At 40.1% G+C, this 24974-nt stretch overlaps 1 protein-coding gene across 1 annotated transcript; it reads right to left on the reverse strand.

Annotated features, from left to right (window-relative positions):
• Window positions 1-24974, reverse strand: LOC308096633 (uncharacterized protein). Its single transcript, XM_080444045.1, has 9 exons — window positions 23477-24974; window positions 20744-20873; window positions 20524-20605; window positions 19832-19903; window positions 18002-18069; window positions 10761-10852; window positions 8647-8701; window positions 8112-8302; window positions 1-2923 (listed from the first exon to the last, which is right to left on the reverse strand). The coding sequence occupies exons 1-9, from the start codon at window positions 24821-24823 to the stop codon at window positions 1481-1483; spliced, it is 3480 nt and encodes a 1159-aa protein (XP_080300171.1). The 5' UTR covers window positions 24824-24974; the 3' UTR covers window positions 1-1480.

A 24974-nucleotide genomic window follows, 5' to 3' on the forward strand; every position in this document is an offset into this window, starting at 1 on the left:
TCAGTGAGCATGTAGACCATAGTACAGTTAAAACAACTCTACAGGATGGCTCTCTATCATTTTAGTTGAGTGTCTTGTTTTCCTGTTCATTTCCATCCTTCTCCTTATCTATCCCTTTAAGTGTATTCATACATTTCACTCCAGTTATTTATTTATTCTTCACATTCTTTTCTACAGCAGGACAGGATATCAGTATAAATCAGTCATTTTCATTAGTAGGATCAACGTTTTTAACCACATGTTTGTGTTATTGTTCTGGGTATAATTACATGAAAAGAAAGTAAAAAATAAAATACAGAATTGGTACATTAGTCTGATACATTATACAGTAAAACTACAGATGCTACACAAATCAGAATATACATTACATCATTATATGTTTCAGTGTTGAACAAGGTGTGTAAAATGAATTTTAAATCTCCAAATAGGTGTAGCCACCAGTTCCAAACACATTCATTCATGGGTCTGGTGCAAATGTGGCCATAAATTAATGACAGTTTGTCCAAATATCAACAAACTAGATGGATATGTTTAATGATGCTATTGAAACCCATAAATGTCCCCTTAAATTGAACAGTAGGGTGATGGCATTGCTGAAGAAGGCCATGACCTGGCACAGATTTTACCATGAATGATTTTTAGGATATGTCCTTTTGCACACCTACAAACGGACAGGTGCGTCGGAGTATGAATGCTGAATATGGAAGAGAGAGGGAGTCCCGCACACTGTCTTCACTCATAAAGAGGTTTTTATTTAGGATGCAATGTTTCGGCCGCTTGGACCTTCATCAGGCATAAAAGTAAATGATTGAAATGTCTGATTGTCATAAAATCTGTTAGTTATCTTTAACTCTTAAACTGACAGGGTTTTTCAAAAACTTTTGTCAGAAACTGTCAAAGGACAAATTGCCGCTTTGCAGTTATATTTATCATTTTGATCATTTAACTCTGAACATAAAATATTATAATAATAATCATTAATAACAAACAATCATTACCATTATTAATTATAAACATTACATACGTTTTAGCATTACTATTATTATTTATAATAGACAGGTGATAATAGGATTTATAATTATTGGTTATTAACTAAAAACTGTAGATATTATTCATAACAACATAATCATCCCATCATATGAACATGTTGATGACATCACAGATCAGAGACTAGTGTTACTTTAGACACTTGATTGTCATCCATAGACACAACACATCATATGGTCTCTGTCGGGTGGAAACCTCATACAGTATGTTCCAAAACTTTTACTTTTCAGGGTTTAAATAAGCATCATTTTTTATGCTTTTGTGTGACGCTGTAGAATGATCAAGTACAAGTAGGGCGTTCATTTATGATGAAAATGTGTTTAATATGGAGATAAGAGGTTTCTGCCCGACAGCGACAAATAGACACTATACTACTAGTAATGTTCCTTTACTTCCCCTTTAAAGTACTTCTTACCACCCATCATCATCATGTCTAACTATCCAGAGTTACACTGACCTTCACTGGTAATATCTTCAGAGGGACAGAATGAGCAGTGTAAATGAATGGAAAGAGTGTGTCAGTGAAAGTGTGTGTGAAGGTGTGTAGGTGTGTGTTAGTATCAGGATCAGAGAAGGACAGCTTTCCTTTGTTCCAGTCCAGCTGGACTCTGATCCTCTGAGGTTTCTGCTTCAATGAGAGATCAGTGTCTGACCCTGTTGAGGAGCGTGCTGTGTATTTACCTATATCTAGCCCTATTCTCCAGTATGGACCCGCTCCGTCTCCCTTCCTCTGAAAGGACTCTGCTAACACACCTACATCCCAGTGTGTATTGTCTCCAACCTCAACATCCCAGCTGTGAGTCCCTGAGTTAAAGCCCTCAGAACCCAGGACAAAGCCATAGTGGTCAAACCTCTCTGGGTTGTCAGGAAGCTGCTGTTTCTCTCCATCTCTCACACTGGTCAGATCATCAGACAGGATGTAGTCTGGATGGGCAGTGTTGGGGTCCAGAATGAAAGGAGTGTAAGAGACAATGTCCTTCATCTTGTCCCAGACTCTGAAGGTCAGGTTGCTCAGGTGTTTGGTCACATCTATCAGTGCTCCTGAGACCGGCTGTGGGTCCTGCAGTGTGAACTGGACTCTTTGCATTGTGGTCTTGTAGTTCTGCAGGAATGAGATGTGTTCAGCTCTCAGCTCCTCCTCTACGGCTCTGATTGTGTTTGAAAGAGTTGATATGTCTCTGTTCAGACCCTCAATCTTCTCCTTCATCATCTGACTCTTCTTCGACTCTTCCTCCCTCAGTGCAGTGATGCTGGCCTCCTCTTCCTCTTGTAGAAACTGACGCATCTTCTTAAACTGTTCCTTAATCTGCATTTCTGTGTTCTGAGTCTGGGACTGAATGTGTTCTGCTGTTTTATCATAGTTTGTTTTAAATTCATTAAAAACCACCAGTTTCTCCTGTAAAGGCTTCAGTGATTTCTGGACTTCCTCCTTGTGATCAAGTGCAGCTTCATCGATGGGTCTGAATCTGTGGTCGGTGTGTTTTTTAGAATCTCGACACACAACACAGACTGGCTGTTGACATTCCAGACAGAACAGTTTGAGTTTCTCAGCATGCAGACTGCAGAGAACCTCAGACCCTGTTGAAGCTCTCTGATGTCTCTCTTGTATGAAGGCCTCACACACGTTCTTCAGAGCCAGGTTTCTGGGTGGATCCACTGAATGTCTCTCTTTACAAACTGGACACTGCTTTATTACCTTCTCTCTCCACCATTCCTGCAGACAGGCTTTACAGAAGCTGTGGCTACAGGACAGGAGAACAGGATCTTTAAAGATGTCATGACACACAGGACAGGAATAATCCTCTTCTGGAAGAGACGACGTGGAAGCCATTTGGTCTCCGAGTGAAGCTACTAACACTCTGTTCAAGCCAGGAAATCAGCCAGTCAGTGGTGGTAACACTCCCTCCTCTAGAATGTTCCCTGAAGTTGCCTTTCACTGTGAATCCTGGTTCTTGTTAAAGTCCATTCAGCTGACAGAGTCAGCAGCAGGTTCCAGTGGTCTGGGTCAGTATTCTCTCCTGTTGCTGTGGACAGACAGTCTGTCCTCCCTCACTGGAAGTTGTGTTTGATCTGAAGGTGAATCATATTGTCCGTCTCTTTGCGTGTGAAGAGGCAGAATAACAACCTCTCTGTTTCCTGGTTTCTCTCAGATGAGTCTGGTAGGAGTGGCGCTATGACACTAACGCACACACACACACACACACACACACACACACACACACACACACACACACACACACACACACACACACACACACACACACACACACACACACACACACACACACACACACACACACACACACACAGTGTTTGTGCCTCACTCAGGTATGTTATCAAACAGGTATGTGGTGTGATTTCTTCAGAGGGTATTTATGGGAAAACAGGTACAGACACGCAATGCAAATTCTGATGCAACCTGAGTCTAATGCTAATTGTAACCTTATGTCTAAAACTCTTTAAAGATGTCATGATCCACAGGACAGGAAAAATCCTCTTTTAAGGATTTGAGTTTGTGGCAGTGATGTAGTGTTGGTGGGCATGGCGACAGTAGTGGTAAACAAATGGCCCTATTACAAAGGTTCAGTGGTGGACAGTAACGGAGTAAATGTACTTGAGTACTGTACTTAAGTACAGATTCTGAGGATCTGTACTTTACTTGAGTATTAGATTGTTTTGATACTTATTACTCTTACTTGAGTACATTTCCGAGACAAATATTTTACTTTTACTCGAGTACATTTCTAAGAAGGCTGTAAAGTACTGAGTACTTCTAGGTTGGCTGTTTCTTTTTTCCACACTTCTGCTCTCACACTAGCATGTTTCTGGCTTCCCTCTCCGCTCACCTCTTTGTTACATCTTGTATGGGTGTGTAGGAGTAAAAGTATTTAGTTCTGGTTCCTCAGTCATTTCTATTTTTATAGGTGTTTCTGCAGGCTTTGTATAACGTAGTGGCTCTACAAGCACATCAGTGCATGCAGTGCAGGTGGTTTCAGAGAATTACTTCTCTGAAACAAGAGTTATGAGATCTACTTAAAGAGGCACTATGTCACATCTTTTTAATGAATGAAATGTAATTTTGTCGAATCTGTATGGTAAAGTATGTTAATATAATATAACTTATCCATTTGGGGTGGTTATATTTTGTCTCCCTGCTCTTCTATTGAGACATTTAGATTGTGTCAAAGGTCATGTCTCACCTAGGATCTGACATGAATTTTGACCTGATGTGTTAGTATAGGAAATCAAAGGTTGTTTGTGTGGAGACCAAGCAAGTCGACTTGTCAGTCGCCATCTTGTTTTGACAGGGTGAAGTTCACCGCTGTGCATGTCGACTCCATCTTGTTTTGACAAGGTGAAGTTAACGGTTGTGCGTGTGGGTAGATATGAAACATCCTCTGCTCTCATGCGTGTGGGTAGGTATGAAACATCCTCTGCTCTCATGCGTGTGGGTAGGTATGAAACATCCTCTGCTCTCATGAGCATGAGAGCAGAGGATGTGGTCACAAAGAACCACATGCCTTGCAAACAACACCTGCCTCTCTGCAACCACCATCTCTGCAGGCATGGATGCCGATTTATGTTGGGCGGGTAAGGTACTCAACAACAAGTCACACACACATCAACCAAGTTTTAACCCCTTAATCAGAAATACCTGATGAATGTCAGTTGGAAACATTTACTCGCAATAAAATATTTTTTTGCAATAAGTGAGGACAGTGTGCGCGATCACCATTCTTTCCTGTCTCATGCACTGGCTCCTTTTTTTACTACATTTCAAGTCATACAATTTGATTATTGGCTGATGATGAAACCATAACTGGCATAAGGACTTTGCAGATTACAGGGAGAGAGTTTGAATGACATAAATCTGTTAACAATAACACACAGTATCAGAGCGGGTACATCATGCATCCTGTGCACGTTACAAAGCATCACACAACAGTCATCCGACCCACACATTTCCTGTGCACCCACAGGATTGTCGCTAATGTCTGCAGGTCTCTGCACAAACATACACTGAACAGAGAGAATTTTCTGTTTTCTATGTCAACTGTATGCATGCAGAATGAGCATGTAAGGTATTGTGTCATATCACCAGATGTTACTTATGAGCTGGTGAAAAAATAAAACACCCTTCATGACAGTTACTCTATGCATTTATTATTATTAATATTTTTTATAGAACAGATGGCCACCGTTTAAAATGAGCTCCATGTCCTAATTGTTGAAGTATATTATATACTATATATTGTATCTTGACAAAAAGGTCACAGTTGATGGCCCTGGATCTGAGAATTTGTACCAAATAGATTGTCTTTATCACCAAAGTACATTAAGAACTGGAATATAATTAATGTGATCTGAGTGCAGCTTTGTCAGCAATGTGTCACTCATGTGTGACTGTTATTTCCTCATGAGAAGATAATAATTATTTTGAGGCTCTGGGGTTCATGCTGGTCCCCAGGAAGACTAAGCTGACCACGCTTTTGTGGTGGCCCACATCAGATCTGATAAGTCCATCGAGATTTTTAAGTCCTTACAAAAAACTCACCTTCTCTCTGGCTTTCAACAACATCCACTCATAAATATTCCTATTTTAACTCCTATCTAACATTTTCTACCTTCTGTGTACATACTGTAGGTGTAAATGAACAATCTCGCTCTATGTCTGTGTCTCCTATATGCATACATGTTATGTGTTTTATACATGTTTTTGTTGTTGTGTTTTTGTTCTTTGATTTGATGTATTGCTTTTCTTTTACCTGTGCAGCACTTTGGTCAACTAAGGTTGTGTGAAAATGTGCTCTATAAATACAGTTTGATTGATTGATTGATAAGCCAGTAACTCCCATCATGATGACTGACTATCAGAACATTACCTGAGTCTCAGACACAGCAGAGTATGTAAGGGAACTACTGGCAGTAGAAATGGAGTGCAGGAAGATCTGCCTCAAGCTCTATTCGGTTGTTAAGACGTGACGTTGCGCCTCGCTAGAAGGGTCCAAGTGTGTATTTTCCCAATATGCCACAGTGCTGTGTCCCTCTCTGTTTTAAAACATCTGAGAATAAAATAACGACTAAAGTGTCATTCTACCGCTCTCCTGGCAACGACAAAAAGAAGAGGAAATCGTTTTTTTAAATACATCTATATATAAATATATATATATAAATAAATATAAAAAATATATATTATAATGTTAATAATAATAATAAATAAATAAATACAAATATAAATATATATATATTAGCCTACTTTTTACTGTCTATGATATTAGCATTAAGATCCTTATTAACCCTCAATGGTTCATTTCTGAAAAAGGAGGTTATTGTAAAAAGATTTACGGGTTCCAACATGTTTGTTTACAATGAGGAGTGGACGGCGCTGGTGCCTTTTAGACCCAGAAGTGATGTCGGACTACAAAATGACGTCAGACTTAAGAACCGAATAACAAGAAAACTAAAGTATCGGTATTTAACACAGAGGACATCAATGCCACTGCCGACGGGACAGTGATCGAGGTAGTCGAGGACTTCAAAGGACTTTTACTTTTACTTGTACTTTAAGTATTTTTAAAAGCATGTACTTTTGAATACTTAAGTATATTTAAAAGCAATTACTTTTTTACTCTTACTTGAGTAACATTTTGACTGAGCTACTTTTACTTGTAGTGGAGTAAATTTGACCAGGAGTATCTGTACTCTTACTCAAGTACTGGGGTTGAGTACTTTGTCCACCTCTGCAAAGGTTTCCGTACCGTAAACCACGGCAGTGGAAGAGACTTTAAAGAGAAGTTAAATATAGGCATCCACGAGTTTATCCCGAAACACAAAAAGTGATCTCATACATGGAGATTCTGACCTCTGTCCCACTAGCTAATAATTAAAATAATGGAGTTTCATCATGTGACTTCACATTACAGCACCAAACCACAACCAGACCTGACAACCGTGGGACATTCTGTGGAGTAGGCCTACCACAATGTGGGCATGCGAAGACCCTGTGTCGCACATTTTGGGGGGTATTTTTTTAGGGTCCCGCAAGCCTTTTTGGGGGGATTTTGGTGGGCCCTTTACAATTATGTTATTTCACAACAGAAATGTAGTACTGTACATTGCATGTCTTACACTAATGGAGGCAAGATGTTATAACCATGTCATTCCTGGAAGGCGTTTGAGGTACAGAAGCTGTGCTGATTAGGATAATAATAATAATAATAATAAGGGTAATAATAATAATAATAATAATAATAATAATAATAATAATAATAATAATAATAATAATAATAATAATAAGGTTGATGGAGTCAGTTCTTCACTAGATACATTTATTTTATTTTATTTCATTACAGGTTACTCAAGTGTTAAATAAAAATGCCATTTGGTCTGGGGAAAAAGTAGTATTGCCAGGCAATACTTGCTTGAAATATAGTGTTGCCAGGCAATACTGTAGATAAACCTTATCTATAAGCTAACAACGTATCACAGTGCAACGTGTTGTTAGCTTGTAGATCTATTCGTGTTGTCACGTGAAGTCCTGTATACATTAAGCCTCATTCACGCAGTTTGCGCAGCACTACATTCTACCATGTTACATATTTCACGTAATGGACAAAAACAATGTATGTATATCCATTCATTTTCCAAAACATTTGCTACATTTCAAACCTTTCCTAGGCCTGGAAAACAGTTTCTAATTTCAAAATATTTCCAGGAATGTCATGAATCCACATTGTAAATTCCTGAGTGTTGGAATCAAACGGACCCGTAAGGGTCCATTTGGACCCCTGGTGGTCCCTCACACCCGATGTTGAGAAACAGTGATGTACAACGTATTGCTTTAGAAACGCCCCAGTTTGGCCTGGACCACTGGCGTAGCGGTCCGGTCCAGGCACCTAGGCTGAGTGTAGTCTGACATCGCGTTGCGGGGTCGAGTCCCGATCCCGACAGCCTTTGCTGCATGTCACTCCCCATCTCTCTCCCCATTTCCTGTCAGCCTAGTGTCCTATCAATGAAGGCAGAAAAGCCCAAAAATAAATCGTATTTATTTTATTTCAACTCACAGCAGCTTTCTTCTGATTGGGCGGCACGACAAAGATGTTCTGAATCTGCATCATGGCGGCGATGGTGACGATCTCTTTGGAGCAGCCGAAGGTCCCAGACTCCAGGAGCATCTTGGCAAACATGGGGCTGAGAGGGAACTCTGCCATCCGCACGCCCATGGGGTCAGTCAGCCGGCCATACTGGTCCAGGCCTGCCTACACACACACACACACACACACTCACACACACACACACACACACACACATACACATACACACACATACACACACACACACACACACGGATAAAAGCAAAAATTCAATCAGATTCAACCAATCAAAAAACCCTAGAGCGTACAATGTAAGTCAATGAGAAGACACCAATGAGAAGTCAATGAGAAGATTGTAAATCTCTAATCAGCAAAGCAACTATAATTGAAGATATTAGATATATAATTGAAGATATTATATTTGGAATTACACCATGGCCAGATAAATACAACAACCTAAACCTCTACCGACGTGTAAGGTTTGCTTTAAGGAGTCATTTCTTACCTCCTAGAGCGTAGAGCAGCTCCAGAGCCTGGAGCATGGTCTGGGCAGGGGGAGGCTGTTCAATGACAACACAGGAGGTTATGTCAAGTCCAGCAATTTAATTACAAAGTTTAACATTTAAAAAAATAATGCCACATGCCTCTAAAACCACTTTATTTGAACCATATAACCCAGGGGTGGGCAACTTTGATGATGGAGAGGGCCACTATATTTCCACACTCGCACTTCCACATTGCATATACTGTTGGGCAGACACCTCTTCTCCGTATTTTTCGTAAATTAATGCCATACTTCGCCATTCTATGTTACACAAAAGTAGCAAAAATAGCCGATCTACAAGCTCAAAACGCGTCGCACCGCAACGCATTTTGAGCTTGTAGATCTGCTATTTTTTTTATTGGAAATCAGATTTTCTTTTGCTATTTTTGAATTGGAATCCTGAAAAGTAACATTTTTATTTAATTTCAAATGCATTTAGTTATACTCATGTTAACTTTTTGAACTTAAATACAAATACATTAGACATAAAAAAAGACAATAGAATTTTAATACTAGTCATTATGCTACTAATATAGACTGAAGTAATTAAAGCGGGTCATGTTTGCATGTTTGGAATTGTAACAGCTGAAATCAATAATATATCAGTATTCCGCCATTTGCCAATGTATGATATAACCCCTAGTGCCATCTGGACTGAACTTTGAAATGTCAAAAAGTTTGTTTTAGTAGGAGGAGTTTTGTCCCTTCAGCCATTAGCTGCACTAAACAAGCTGCCTCGCCGACCGGATGGTTTTTGTGTATACGGGGGACTGTTGTGTGCTATGTTGTTCTGTGCTACATGGTTGTGTGTTTTTCTGTTGGAACAGACTGTGAAGAAAAATATCCCTGAAGGGACAATAAAGACTATTATTACTATTATTATTATTAGTGCCCCTATTCTGGGGCGAACATTCTGTGAAAATAAGTAAGTAGGTCAGAGTGGCGAGAACAAGGGAGTCCATCCCCTTCTCAGTGGCCTGGGAGATGGACTGCTGAGGTGGAGCACCCTACCATCAGCTCCCAGTAGTTACCACACAACTTAGCCAAGCCCTGCCACTCATATGCTGAGTTGGCGTGCCCGGGATTGAACCTAGAACTTTGTGGTCCAAAGCTGAGTTTTCTGCCGACTAAGCTATGTGACATGTTGTGAGCTTGTAAATCGGCTATTTTCAGCGAATATATAGGGTTTAAGTGGTTATTAAGGAAACATTTTCTCAGTGATTTCAGGAGCACCACTATACAGGTATAGCTAACAGACTGTGTCAATTTCACAGATTTAATTCCAGCAGTCCTATCGGGGGGGGGGGGGGGGGGAGCCAGTCTAAGTTAAAGGATCTACACCATGAATTTAAAAAAAATTGATATTTAATATCATATGGTGTATGTCCCTCAAACCTTTTTCAAAAGGTTTGAGCCTAAATCATCACTCAGATATACTCATCCCAAGTCAATTGTCTCTGGCTTATACAGCACTTTCAGCTGCAATACCAAAACGTCCTCTTGGGCAGGGGGGGGCTACTGAGCAATTCTGTTTTTTATTTAAAAAAAAAAATTAAAATTTTTTTTTTTTTAAATAAAAATAAAAGGAACAATTCTGCATAAAAAGAAGCATCTAAAAAAAATACAAAATCGAAAAAAAAACACTTTGAACATTTTTGAACAATTCCACCAAGTGTTTGAGGTGCCTGTTTCACCCACTTCCGGGGGGCGGAGCCAAAATCCGAGCCCGAAGTATTTGTTCGTAGACCCCCCCCCAGCGATTCGGGCACTTTTCATTTAACATTGGGTTTGCCATCATTAATGTTTGTGACATCAGAAACATTGCCATTCTGAGATCGCCTGTTCAGACACGCCCATTCTGGAAATCCATGAAATGAGAACGAATGACTGAATTTAAAAAAAAAACATTTTTTTGGGTACAAGAGACACTGGGGACCCCAAAAAATACAAAAAACCAAGAAAAAAGTGATTTTCATGGTGTAGACCCTTTAATTAAACAAGCAGAGATCAAATCACAGCCACCTCTCTCTCTCTCTCTCTCCCCCTGTGTAAAACCCAGAGTCAGTTATACTCACAGAGAGGAAGCTGAATCTCAGTACGTTGTCGATGCCCAGGGCCTTGAGCTGCAGGATGACGGGGGCCAGGTTGGTGCGCTGCATCTCTGGCACTGTGGTGGCGGGCAGTTTTTTCACTACTGTTGGAGCCCTCGCAGGGCAGTGGAATTCCCTGGCAGGGCGTTAGAGAGAACTCCCCATTGAGCATTTTTCGGGCTGTCTAAAATACGTCTGAGGTCTAGAATAAAATCGGGTTATAATTGGTCTAACAGTGAACGTTTTTTCAACGTCTATTCTTAGCCTAGACGTTGATTAGCTGTTTTTTAAGCGTCTATATAGACCGTCTATCATAGCCGAAATGACGTCTATATTAAAAAATATTAAAAAACAGCTAATCAACATCTAGGCTAAGAATAGATCGACGTTGAAAAAACTGTCACTGTTAGACTAATTATAACCCGGTTTTAGACGGAGGTCTAATAGACGACTATGGGCTCACTGGGTCACTAACGCTCTGAACCAGGGCTAGTCTGGACCAGACCTAGCTGTAGAATACGACCCTAGATGTATTTATGATTCTGACGTTTTCAATCTACGAGAGCTGTAGGGTTCACGCCCCATGGAGACATGGACTTTCTGCACTATGCCCCGTAGACACTCCAAACATGTACAAATTGAAAATAAAGGTGCTTACCCCCACGCCCCAAATGTTAACTGTCTCTACGCGGTAGTAGTTTAATGTAATAATCCATATCTTTCAATAAAGAAGTGTTTTAATGCCGTCTGTGGCCGAACGCCATTTTTTCACCCTCGTTTACTTCCTGTTTACATTGAGTGTAATTCCGGGTTTCACCGGATGCGCCCCGTCACTACCCGTCACTACCGCCCATTGGGAACTTCCGATAGAATCGGCCACAGACGGCATTAAAACACTTCTTTATTGAAAGATATGGATTATTACATTAAACTACTACCACGTAGAGACAGTTAACATTTGGAGCGTGGGGGTAAGCACCTTTATTTTCAATTTGTACATGTTTGGAGTGTCTACGGGGCAGCATAGTGCAGAAAGTCCCTGTGTCCATGGGGCGTGAACCCTACAGCTCTCGTAGATTGAAAACGTCAGAATCATAAATACGTCTACGAGAGTTGTATTCTACAGCAAGACCAGACCTGTTCAGTGGGAGGACGGGTGGCTTCGAGCGAAAATATTAAGTACAGAATCAAATAAAAAACCAACATCACTGACTTCATGATTAAGATTAATGGAAATATAACTTAAAGAAAACCAAACAAATCTTAAACTGACCTCTTGCTGGCGCTGAAGTGAAAGCCGCTGGTCCTCCTGGAGTCCTGATCGGTCTCAAGGTTGCATCATTCACACACCTGGAGATGATAATTTTTTTTTAAAAAGTGACTCGAATCTGAGAAAGAAGTTCTCTGGTCCTATCCAGTGGTGGAAAAAGTACTCACATTTGTTACTTAAGTAAAAGTATTAATACCGCAATGTAGTTATACACCCTGTTACAAGTAGATCGGTTCCGTATTCAAAATGCACTCGAGTAAAAGTACAAAAGTATCGGCATCAAAATATGCTTAAAGTACCAAATGTAAGATTAATCATTGTGCAAAATGTCCCATTTCACAAGTTCAATATGTATACAAATATTTTGAAAATAGCAGATCTACAAGCTCACTCACAACACATGTGATTTGCCTCTGAGATGTAGTGGAGTAGAAGTAAAAGTATTAAAAATTGGAAATACTCCAGTAAAGTAAAAATACCTACAAAATTCTGCTTAAGTACAGTACTTGAGTACATGTACTTAGTTACTTTCCATCACTGGTCCTATCAGACAGTATAGTAGCCTACTGTACTACTAGAAGGCCTACTGTCCCTATGGCAGTGGTTCTCAAACTTTTTAAAGCCAGGCAAGGACCCCAAAAATTGATATGTATTTGGCCTCGGACCCCCATCTGAAAAGGTTTTGTGCCAGGGACTCCCAGAAAAGATTTATGTAAAAAAAAAAGAAAATCTAAATTATTCAAAATCTTCCAAACACTTTCAAGATTTAATGTAAAATGTTCAAAAATAACAGATGTACAAGCTTGTAGATCTGCTATTTTTGAATAGCCAATGAATAAAGTGATTAAAATGATTGAGATTCTATATTAACTACGTTTGCTGGGAACCACTGTTGGTCCCTCCACTGGAGGAAATAGTCCTTTCTTGTTTACCACAGTATTAGTGTCTATTTCATTTTTTATTTGAACATAATGATCGCATTATATTTTAATTAGTGTGTAGTAAGTAGACGATGTCCATGTTTCAACCACACAATGGTTTAAAAGAACTATTTCTCTTAAACTCAAAAGGATGATGTGTGGGAACTCTTAAAAAGTTCCAAGTTCCAATTTGAGTTAAAGGGTTAGGTATAATATAGCCTATTATTACAAGCTAGATTTATATGTACATGTACACATAGGCCATTGCATTAAATAAATCCTAAAATAAATCTAGACACACACACACACACACACACACACACACACACACACACACACACACACACACACACACACACACAGTTATGTATCATTGAAGTGGACAGCTGCACTGGTAAGTGGATCCTCAGCCAGCTTGAGTTAGCTACAAGCAGGTTCGATGGCAGGTGTCTAAATCACTACACCCCCTCCATTAACATTTCACATTCATTTTAATTACATGGGACATATAAACCTACTTTTGTCAACGACACAACAACCCTACTCCTACCATAATCATCATTACATAAACTGATAGCTACTATTACTCTGAGCATATATTATCATATGCCTATACACGTGGTGTGTGTGTGTGTGTGTGTGTGTGTGTGTGTGTGTGTGTGTGTGTGTGTGTGTGTGTGTGTGTGTTGGACCCAACATCATAGACCAGGGGTCCTCAACATTTTTCAGGCCAAGGACCACTTAGCTGAGAGAGATGAAGCAGGGACCCCCACTACATATTGTATACAATTGAGTTGCGGGAACTTGCGGATTAAACTTTTTCATAGATTTCATACTCAGCTTCATAGACTATCATCAGTGTTGTGTAAATGCATGTTTTGTTATGTTTATTTTAGACATTTAACCACTTAAACATTCAATGCTTAGTAAACTTGACCTTTGGCTCTGTACTTGGTCTGCTCTTTTTTCCCTCTACACCAAACCTCTTTGCCAAAAATAGCCGATCTACAAGCTCACATGTGAGCTTGTAGATCGGCTATTTTTGGCTAAAGTTCTCCTCAGAATAGGGATGCTATAGGGTTCAAGTGGTTAATGTAAAATAAAATATATCCTATCACACAAAGATTTGGCAGGCCCCATGTAGTAACTCTGAGGACCCCCCTAGGGGTCCTAAATCCCCTGTTGAAGACCCCTGGCATAGACAGAAGTACAGACATTTCTAATGATAGGGCTTTAGCAGTGAAAATACAAAGTATAAAACTCCTCCAAGTAGTCATCATAATACAGAGGAGTAAATTCCCATTTATGATTAAACACTGCCACCTTCTGGTAAAAATAACACTACAGGCCTTGAGGAGTGAGTAGTATACTTCACTGGCAGACAATAATAAACATGGATGTATTCAATGTAATAAAGCCAGTGGTTCTCAAACGTTTTCATGTCAAGGACCCCCAAATTAACATGTATTTTGGCTGCGGCGCACCCCATTTTGAAAAGATTTTGTGCCAGGGACCCCCAGAAGAGAAGATTTAAAAACTAAATTCTATATTCCAATTTATTTCATAAATAACCCATCAATACAAGCTCAAAACTTTTAAATGTTGATGCTATATTAACTTATTTAGCCGGGGGAACCCCTGGAACACCTTCAAGGAACCCTGGGGGTTCCCGAATCCCCCACCCCACTTTGAGAACCACTGTAAATAAAGACTATAGGGTCAGTTATTTCAGTGCACGACCATAAGGCTTTATTTGAAGATGTGTGTTTTAGAGATGTCAAGGGTTACAGATCTCTTTCCTCGGTGGTTGAGTTAACTACAGTTCTACAGATTGCAGCAGAGTGTCGTCTGCATACAGAGTCAGGAGTAATCAGCACAAATGGGAGTAAACAATTTCATTTTTTTTGCGGCTACATGTTTGGCTACGTCATTGTTTTTGTTTTTTTAAGCTACAAGGTGATCTTAAAGTGTACCTTAAGAGTACCATTTTAACATGCAAGAGTGCTTCACTTATAGACTCTACTAATTGGATTGCACTTATTTTTTATGGCGTTAATTTCTCCAGAGTTTGATTACCGTGTTTCACTGATCTGAAGTTAACCTACTGTTATGGAAAACCATGCAGACATAAGTCAATAAAGTTCAGGACAAGTAACCTTTACCGATATGAAAGCAGGTCCTACATATGGATCAAAATGACACCCTTGGTTCAATTGCTCCACTGAGACCTTCTGAAGTTTTCAGACCCAAATACTTGTCCAGATTAACACAATTTACTAAGTATACAAACAAAGGCAAAAGCAGGAATGTAAAATGCATGTTGTCGTCATGGAATGGAAGGGGTTGACACTAAACGGTTGCCCGACTTCCCCGTGGTAAATAAAACGTTTGGGTTTGCTTTCAGATTGCCCGACGGGCAAGTGCATTCCGTCTTCATTAAATATTACTGGCTATTCATGAAGAACAATGCTAACTTTTTACAACTAGCAGTTGCGCTCATTCTGGTATTTCAAAGTGACTGTCACCAGTCGGCAGTTATCGATTGGATTTAACATTTATTAGTTCTACAAGCTATCATTTCATAATGGACAATGTACTTTTCGGGCAAGTAGGCATGACCTCTGGGGCAAGTAGAACATGACCTGTACTTGCCCGACGGGCAAGTGCCTCCGAGACCATAGTGTAAACCCCTCATAATACCAAATATCAAGCGATTATGGCAGTATTAATTAATGAAATGTGCATGCCAATGTGATGTAAGAACCACTGTCATGATTGGCCAAACAGACATGGCTTAAAAACATGAGCACTACTGTTTCATTGTTGCTTCACATCATCATAGGAACAAAATGGCACTTGATTTTTTTTTGAGTTTTTTCGATTGCACTGCTTTGTATTTGCGCGGTTTATTTGCACATTCCATATGAACATGAAATGTGAAATATCATGGCTAATAGAAAAAATTTGGCACCAAGAGGTAGAAAGGCCACTGCGTTTCGAACTAGTCAGAAGTTAAGTGGCAAGAAAGAGTTATCGGACAAACTGTCCCAAGTCCTTTTTTCACAGTTTCACATCAGCTGTACAATCTTCAAGGTCAAACAAAGAAAACCGCATTACACAGTTTCCACTGCAGCAAAAGTCCTGAAAATGTCTTAAATCTCGGGGGGCCAGAAATGAAAAGGATGAGATCTGATTCGAAGCTTCGTTTCTGTATCCAACAGGTTGATATCGCAAACCAATTAATAAACATAAAGGCACCCAGGCGTTTGGGGTAAAGCAAACTTTAAAACCGAAAGATAAACCACGTTTAAGTCCCTCAAAATATAACATCTTCACTTTCCACTTTGTCTTTAGTTTATTTTCCGAGTTCTGCTGCTGCCAACTGGAATAACAACAAAAATACTACAGCGTTAAAAAAATAAAAATGGAAGCTGAGAACCAGAGGAGGAGCTGTGACAGGACAGGCATTCCCTGGATCTCAGCCTTGCTCTGATATGTACACAGGTGGAGGGTCACTACTGTATGGCCAATGCTAGGAATGGACACCGGTGGGGAACATTCTGAACCGATTGCCATTTAAGACGGAATTAGACTGGGCAGCGCATCGCGTCTCGCACCGAAAGATAGCCGATCTACATGAGTATTCTGTTCATTCAAGTGTAATGTGCAAACAATCGTTACTATCTGACCATTTATTCCAGGTCTTAAGGCGGTTACACACCGGCGAATGTGCGAATATACGCAAAATTCGGACTCGTTCCGAATAATTAAAAGACGCTTTTTCGCTTCGCTTTTCCGCTTTTTCGCGCCATGTACGCTTGCATTGACTTTATAAGGTTTTAAAAAAAAGCATATTATTCGCACGAAAAAATCGCCCCGGTGTGTAAGGACCTTTAGCCTGGTAAACCATAGCCTGGCATGGCAAACCATCCCGGTCTGTGAATTCACATTATCGTTGTCTTCTGCAGAAACCAAAAAGTGGAAGAGCCAATCAACGTCTGCGCTCAGGGCCCTGTGATTGACAGACACTGAATGGCTCTTCCACTATTTTGTTTCTTTGCAAAACGCCCACCCAGAGCGTCTGGGGCCACAGAACAGTCATTGTTGTTTTGTCCTCTGCGGGGAAAAAAAGCTGACCACAATCCAGCTCTTGCCGCCCCGCGGCCGTGTGCACGAAACAAGCACAAGCGCGAGAATTTCACAGGGCCACGCCCACTTGCCTCTCCGCCCCTCAACTTCTCCACACGTCCCTAATAATATCCCGTCTCTCATTGAGTCTTTGTGTCTCCTACCGGAACCCACTGCTCGTCATCAAATTATTGGCTTAGGAATGCGACAAAAACCCAAAAAAATATCCATGAATTCAAGTCTCCATGGGGTGAGTGATCGATAGGAAAAAAAAGTAATTTTGGGGGGTGAACTATCCCTTTAACCCATTAAGACCTGAGGCGATTATTGAAAGTGTTTTCTAAATCCTAACAGTTTTTTTTTTTTTTTATAAATTTTTTTTTCAAGATTTTCGAAAAATAGCAGATCTACAAGCTCATAGCGCGGCACTCGGTGCCGCGCTATGAGCTTGTATATCTGCTATTTTTGAATAGCCAAAGAAATCTAAAGTGACACAGATGCGTTCCAGGTCTTAATGGGGTAACTCTTACTTTGAGGAAAATAGATGATATACAAGCTCACAACGCATTGTGAACTTGTAGATGGGCTCTTTTCGGTGCGAGACACCAGCGTGCCAACTAAATCAGTCGATATGCTAAACTATCACTTCATCTTCCTCCGCAGAGGGTCATCAACAACAGTCAGATATTAAACTGATAAGAACAGATTCTACACTTGATCTTTAGCCAAAAGGCAGAGGAGAGTGGAGGCTCAACGATGTGCCACTCACCGGTGTCCATTCTAACAAGATTGGGCCCCTTGGATGGAGATGGAAAGTAAATACATTGTACAATCTTTTTTTATATACAGTGTGATGGATAGGGCACAGTGTGTGTTAAATGAGGTGCTCTCCATTTTCTTTCTGTCACAGCAGTGAGTGTTGGGCCGGCTCCACTTCTCAGAGGATCCGAGATCTCTTGCTGGCCAGCGACCCATGCTGAAAGAAAGAAGAGACACATTCAATCTGGGAAAGCATCTGTGTCGTTTTAGAGTTTAGAGCAGGGGTCTTCAACGTTTTCAGGCCAAGGACCCCCTAGCTGAGAGAGAGATGAAGCAGGGACCCCCTCAATATTGTATAATATTGTGTTTCAGATAACATTTTGCTGCTCTTTTTTTCCCCTTGACACCTATAATAACTCTTTGCCAAAAATAGCCGATCTAGAGCTTGTAGATCTGCTATTTTTGGCTAAAGTTCTCCTCAGAAAAGTGATGCTAGGGTTCAAGTGGTTAATGTAAAAAATAAAAATCATGTCACACAAAGATTTGGCGGACCCCCTTTAGTAACTCTGAGGACCCCCTAGGGGTCCCGGACCCCCTGTTGAAGACCCCTGGTTTAGAGAGAAGAGAGAGATAGTGAGATAAGAGAGATAAGACAGACAGACAGACAGACAGACAGACAGACAGAACATTGGTTCTCAAAGTGGGGTCACAGCAGGGTTTCCGGCAGACCATTTCTGCCTCGGCGCCCCGCTGATCTGTCTTAATTTTAGTTCACGAAAAAAGACGAGACGAAATGTTTTATATTGTTTTCTTCTCATCTTTCCTGTGATGCGCAGCGCTCTGTTTATAAACAGCTGCTGCTGACGTGCAGCGGCACACACACACACACACACACACACACAGAGTTGAATGGACAGTTACTGTATGCTGCGCTCACAGCAGCTACAAAAGTTACAAATTCAAATGACTGAAATCAGTTGGGGCGACTGAGAACTTTAATCCATATGCAGCCCTGGAAACATCCACATTTTTCAGACCGAGGTGCAAAACAAACAGAGGATGAGTGTGTTAGTTTCTACGGCCTACCTTAGCCTGCTTGTAGAAGTGGGGAGCCAGTTCAACCAACCAGGATGATTCAACCGCAGTCACGTCACGCATGTAGTACTTTGAAGTCTGAACCACTTCATTGAAGAGAACCCTGGAGAAGGACAGAATGTGATAGATTTAATTTGATTAATAATCATATCGTCACTGTCAGGTGCAAACCTATCTCTGTACTGCTACTTTTTTATTTTCTTTAATAAAAAGAACAAAAACATTGCTAGAATATACAGTATGTGTATTGTATGAATGAATTTATCGTTCCCCGCTTTCCTAGGGAGAGCGGGGAACATAGGACCTAACCTAAACCTAACCCTAACCCTAACCTTAGTGGGGGAACATAGAACCCGGGGAACATAGGGATGACCCCTTATATACAGTGGTGGAAAGTGACTAAGTACATTTACTTAAGTACTGTACTTAAGGACAATTTTGAGGTGTTTGTACTTCCAATTTCCAATACTTTTACTTCTACGCCACTACATCTCAGAGGCAAATATTGTACTTTTACTCCAATACAATTATTTGAAAACTTTAGTTACTAGTTACTTTGCAGATATACATTATTGTATTATAAAACATACAGTAACCACTTCAGCCCTATTTTATACATAACAACGCGTCGCAACGCGTTGTGAGCTTGTAGATCTGCTATTTTCAAACATTTTAGTACATTTACTTTTGGTACTTTAAGTACATTTTGATGCCAATACTTTTGTACTTTTACTCAAGTAAATTTAGAATTCTGGACTTTTACTTGTAACGGAGTATGTCTATATTGCAGTATTGAAACTTTTACTTAAGTAAAGAATTTGAGTACTTACCACCACGTGTATGAATGAATTTATCAATGATATATATGGACAGACTTAACGTACCATTTTGGAGGCGTCTCCCCAAACAGCACAGAGTTGGGGTGGATGAGAAGCTCACGGTCGTCACGTAGAGTCCTTAGAGGGAGAGGCAGTGGGTTATTATTATCATTGTGATCGCTTAAATCAGACATCAAGCTCGCCATGCCTTAGTTTAAGGGTTCCCAAACTTTTCAGGGCGTGACCCGCCAAAATAATAATAATATTTGAACTGGGGAGCCCCCACCCTGACAAGCACTTGGAATTGTATAGGAGTTGAGGCATTTACATTTAGTTTGACTCGGTTCCACAGATAAATGTTGTGAAAATAGTCGCTCAAAAATCAAAGTCATTAAATTGTAACTTTAGAAATGTTCAGATATACCCTGTACAGTTATACTGTATGTTGGTTTGTTTACTGTTAAGTGAGAAAACAATGTTGCACATTAACGTCTGAAAATAATTTGGTTCCCGACCCCCAGTTTGGGAACCACTGCCACCAGTTAGGAAACAACACAAAAACATAACAAAGTGCCACGACAGATACGCCCGAGTGTGTGTTTGGTGATGACTGACACAACAGGTGTGCCGTCTAGCTCTGACTCAGGCCATGTGTGACTGCTTAAATCAGCCATCATCCCATCTGAGAAATAGATTCATATTGTACGTTTGACACATAAAAATCATTTCTCTTCCTTTGTCCATGGTCGGTCTCTCACCTGTAGGATCCTGAATGGTGAATGCGGGCCGCGTTGGCAAAGAACCCGACAGCAATGCACTTCAGGATCACATCAGGGTCACCTGGACAGCAACACAACGGCAGGAAAAATAAATTCAACGCCTTCAACTCCACATGATACTGTATGATGGTACTGGCACCACATGACACACATGCAGACACACACACACACACACAAACACACACACACACACACATACCTTCACTGGTGTTGCGCGGCACTTTGAACTTGTTCATGAGCCGACGCAGCTGCTCTCGGACCGTCACGGCTCGCAGGAGACCCTTGTAATTGAGGAAGTGTTCCTGACACCACTGGGAACTCTTCAGGTGCTGAAGACAACAGAGAGAGACATGGGTGCAAGGTTAGCCAATGGAATACAACCACTACAACGACTACTAACCACTGTGTTTCCTGCACTATCTGTACCGAGTGGACCTCTGACATAGACCTACTGCACATATAAACGGAGCAGCTACCTTTAAACACACATAGGCTTTTTTGTATACTATTTAAATACTTTTAAGAAAAATGCTGTTAATTATCCCAAAAGTGACGCAGAAAGTTCCCCCCAGAATAGGCATGCTGGGGTTCAAGTGGTTAATGTGGTTAAAGAAAAATGTATTGATATTCAGAGGATTAGACAAAACACACTTATTGTATATTTTACCTAACACCTTGGTGGTTTCATAAAACATTTGTAACATTCTAAATATTGACCTCTGCTAACATATAAAATGTCATACAGTATGATGTCATAACATATAAATATGTTATTTTATGCAGCTGATCTGAAATCACACGAAATGTGTGGCAGCTCATTTTAACTTTTTTAGTTTCTTTACAGATCTTTCATTAGAACTCATTCATATCTCAGAATTAGAGTGACAGGATATCAAAATGGTTCAATAAAACTATTTGACATTCATCCAAACTCGTTCAGCGATTCTATAATTTATGAGGACGCTTTGTAGAAATAGATTAGAATATAGTATAGTTTATAATAAAATACATGTTAATCTTCCTTTATGCACTCATTATTATGACACTGCAAAAAGAAAACACTAAATGTTGAAAATGTTTGTAATTCACCATTTATGAAACTATCTTTTCAAATACTAAATAATAATTACTCACCAGTGTTACTAAAATATTTCATGCCAACACACCCTGCGGTAAGACTAGACTAGAATCACACATGCAGTCATGAATCATGAAAATCCACTATTGTACATCCACTATTGTACACTATAAAACAACCAAGACTTCAGATTTCAACTTTTCGATAGTCAGACTTTAATTATGAATGCAGTCACATTACACATTACATCAGAAACATTGTGTCTCCCATCTCATTGAGTGACTATAAAATAAACAGTGAACAGGGCATTTCAGTGAGCATGTAGAACATAGTACAGTTAAAACAACTCTACAGGATGGCTCTCTATCATTTTAGTTGAGTGTCTTGTTTTCCTGTTCATTTCAATCCTTCTCCTTATCTAACCCTTTAAGTGTATTCATACATTTCACTCCAGTTATTTATTTATTCTTCACATTCTTTTCTACAGCAGGACAGGATATCAGTATGTAAATCAGTCATTTTCATTAGTAGGATCAACGTTTTTAACCACATGTTTGTGTTATTGTTCTGGGTATAATTAAATGAAAAGAAAGAAAAAAAGAAAATACAGAATTGGTACATTAGTCTGATACATTATACAGTAAAACTACAGATGCTACACAAATCAGAATATACATTACATTATTATATGTTTCAGTGTTGAACAAGGTGTGTAAAATGAATTTTAAATCTCCAAATAGGTGTAGCCACCAGTTCCAAACACATTCATTCATGGGTCTGGTGCAAATGTGGCCATAAATGAATGACAGTTTGTCCAAACATCAACAAACTAGATGGATATGTTTAATGATGCTATTGAAACCCATAAATGTCCCCTTAAATTGAACAGTAGGGAGGATGGCATTGCTGAAGAAGGCCATGACCTGGCACAGATTTTACCATGAATGATTTTTAGGATATGTCCTTTTGCACACCTACAAACGGACAGGTGCGTCAGAGTATGAATGCTGAATATGGAAGAGAGAGGGAGTCCCGCACACTGTCTTCACTCATAAAGAGGTTTTTATTTAGGATGCAATGTTTCGGCCGCTTGGACCTTCATCAGGCATAAAAGTAAATGATTGAAATGTCTGATTGTCATAAAATCTGTTAATTATCTTTAACTCTTAAACTGACAGGGTTTTTCAAAAACTTTTGTCAGAAACTGTCAAAGGACAAATTTCCGCTTTGCAGTTATATTTATCATTTTGATCATTTAACTCTGAACATAAAATATTATAATAATAATCATTGATAACAAACAATCATTACCATTATTAATTATAAACATTACATAAGTTTTAGCATTACTATTATTATTGATAATAGACAGGTGATAATAGGATTTATAATTATTGGTTATGGTTATTAACTAAAAACTGTAGATATTATTCATAACAACATAATCATCCCATCATATGAACATGTTGATGACATCACAGATCAGAGACTAGTGTTACTTTAGACACTTGATTGTCATCCATAGAAAACAACACATCATATGGTCTCTGTCGGGTGGAAACCTCATACAGTATGTTCCAAAACTGTTACTTTTCAGGATTTAAATAAGCATAATTTGTTATGCTTTTGTGTGACGCTGTAGAATGATCAAGTACAAGTAGGACGTTCATTTACGATGAAAATGTGTTTAATATGGAGATAAGAGGTTTCTGCCCAACAGCGACGAAATAGACACATACTACTAGTAATGTTCCTTTACTTGTTCCCCTTTAAAGTACTTCTTACCACCCATCATCATCATGTCTAACTATCCAGAGTTACACTGACCTTCCCTGGTAACATCTTCAGAGGGACAGTATGACCAGTGTAAATGTATGGAAAAAGTGTGTCAGTGAAAGTGTGTGTGAAGGTGTGTAGGTGTGTGTTAGTATCAGGATCAGAGAAGGACAGCTTTCCTTCATTCCAGTCCAGCTGGACTCTGATCCTCTGAGGTTTCTGCTTCAATGAGAGATCAGTGGATGAACCTGGTATGTAGGCTGCTGTGTATTTACCTTTATTTAACCCTATTCTCCAGAATTGACCCAATCCTCTCCCCTTCCTCGGGTAAGACTCTGCTAACACACCTACCTCCCACCATGCATTGTCTCCAACCTCAACATCCCAGCTGTGAGTCCCTGAGTTAAAGCCCTCAGAACCCAGGACAAAGCCATAGTGGTCAAACCTCTCTGGGTTGTCAGGAAGCTGCTGTTTCACTCCTTTTCTCACACTGGTCAGATCATCAGACAGGATGTATGCTGGATGGGCAGTGTTGGGATCCAGAATGACAGGAGTGTAGGAGACAATGTCCTTCATCTTGTCCCAGACTCTGAAGGTCAGGTTGCTCAGGTGTTTGGTCACGTCTATCAGTGCTCCTGAGACCGGCTGTGGGTCCTGCAGTGTGAACTGGACTCTTTGCATTGTGGTCTTGTAGTTCTGCAGGAATGAGATGTGTTCAGCTCTCAGCTCCTCCTCTATGGCTCTGATTGTGTTTGAAAGGGTTGAGATGTCTCTGTTTAGAGCCTCAGTCTTCTCCTTCATCATCTGACTCTTCTTAGACTCTTCCTCCCTCAGTGCAGTGATGCTGGCCTCCTCTTCCTCTTGTAGAAACTGACGCATCTTCTTAAACTGTTCCTTCATCTGCCTCTCTGTGTGCTGAGTCTGGACCTTAATGTGTGCTGCTGTTTGATCATAGCTTGTCTTAACTTTATTAAAGACCTCCAGTTTCTCCTGTAAAGAATTCAGTGATTTCTGGACGTCCTCCTTGTGATCAAGTGCAGCTTCATCGATGGGTCTGAATCTGTGTTTGGTGTGTTTTTTAGAATCTCGACACACAACACACACTGGCTGTTGACATCTCAGACAGAACAGTTTGAGTTTCTCAGCATGCAGACTGCAGAGAACCTCAGACCCTGTTGAAGCTCTCTGATGTCTCTCCTGTATGAAGGCCTCACACAGGTTCTTCAGAGCCAGGTTTCTGGGTGGATCCACTGAATGTCTCTCCTTACAAACTGGACATTCCTTTATTACCTTCTCTCTCCACCATTCCTGCAGACAGGCTTTACAGAAGCTGTGGCTACAGGACAGGATAACAGGATCTTTAAAGATGTCACGACACACGGGACAGGAATAATCCTCTTCAGGGCGAGACGACTTGGAAGCCATTTGGTCTCCGAGTGAAGCTACTAACACACTGTTCAAGCCAGGAAATCAGCCAGTCAGTCGTGGTAACACTTCCTCCTCTAGAATGTTCCCTGAAGTTTACTTTCACTGTGAATCCTGGTTCTTGTTAAAGTCCATTCAGCTGACAGAGTCA

Source organism: Gymnoscopelus braueri (assembly GCF_963280865.1).
Source record: "Gymnoscopelus braueri genome assembly, chromosome: 12".
Classification (NCBI taxonomy): domain Eukaryota; kingdom Metazoa; phylum Chordata; class Actinopteri; order Myctophiformes; family Myctophidae; genus Gymnoscopelus; species Gymnoscopelus braueri.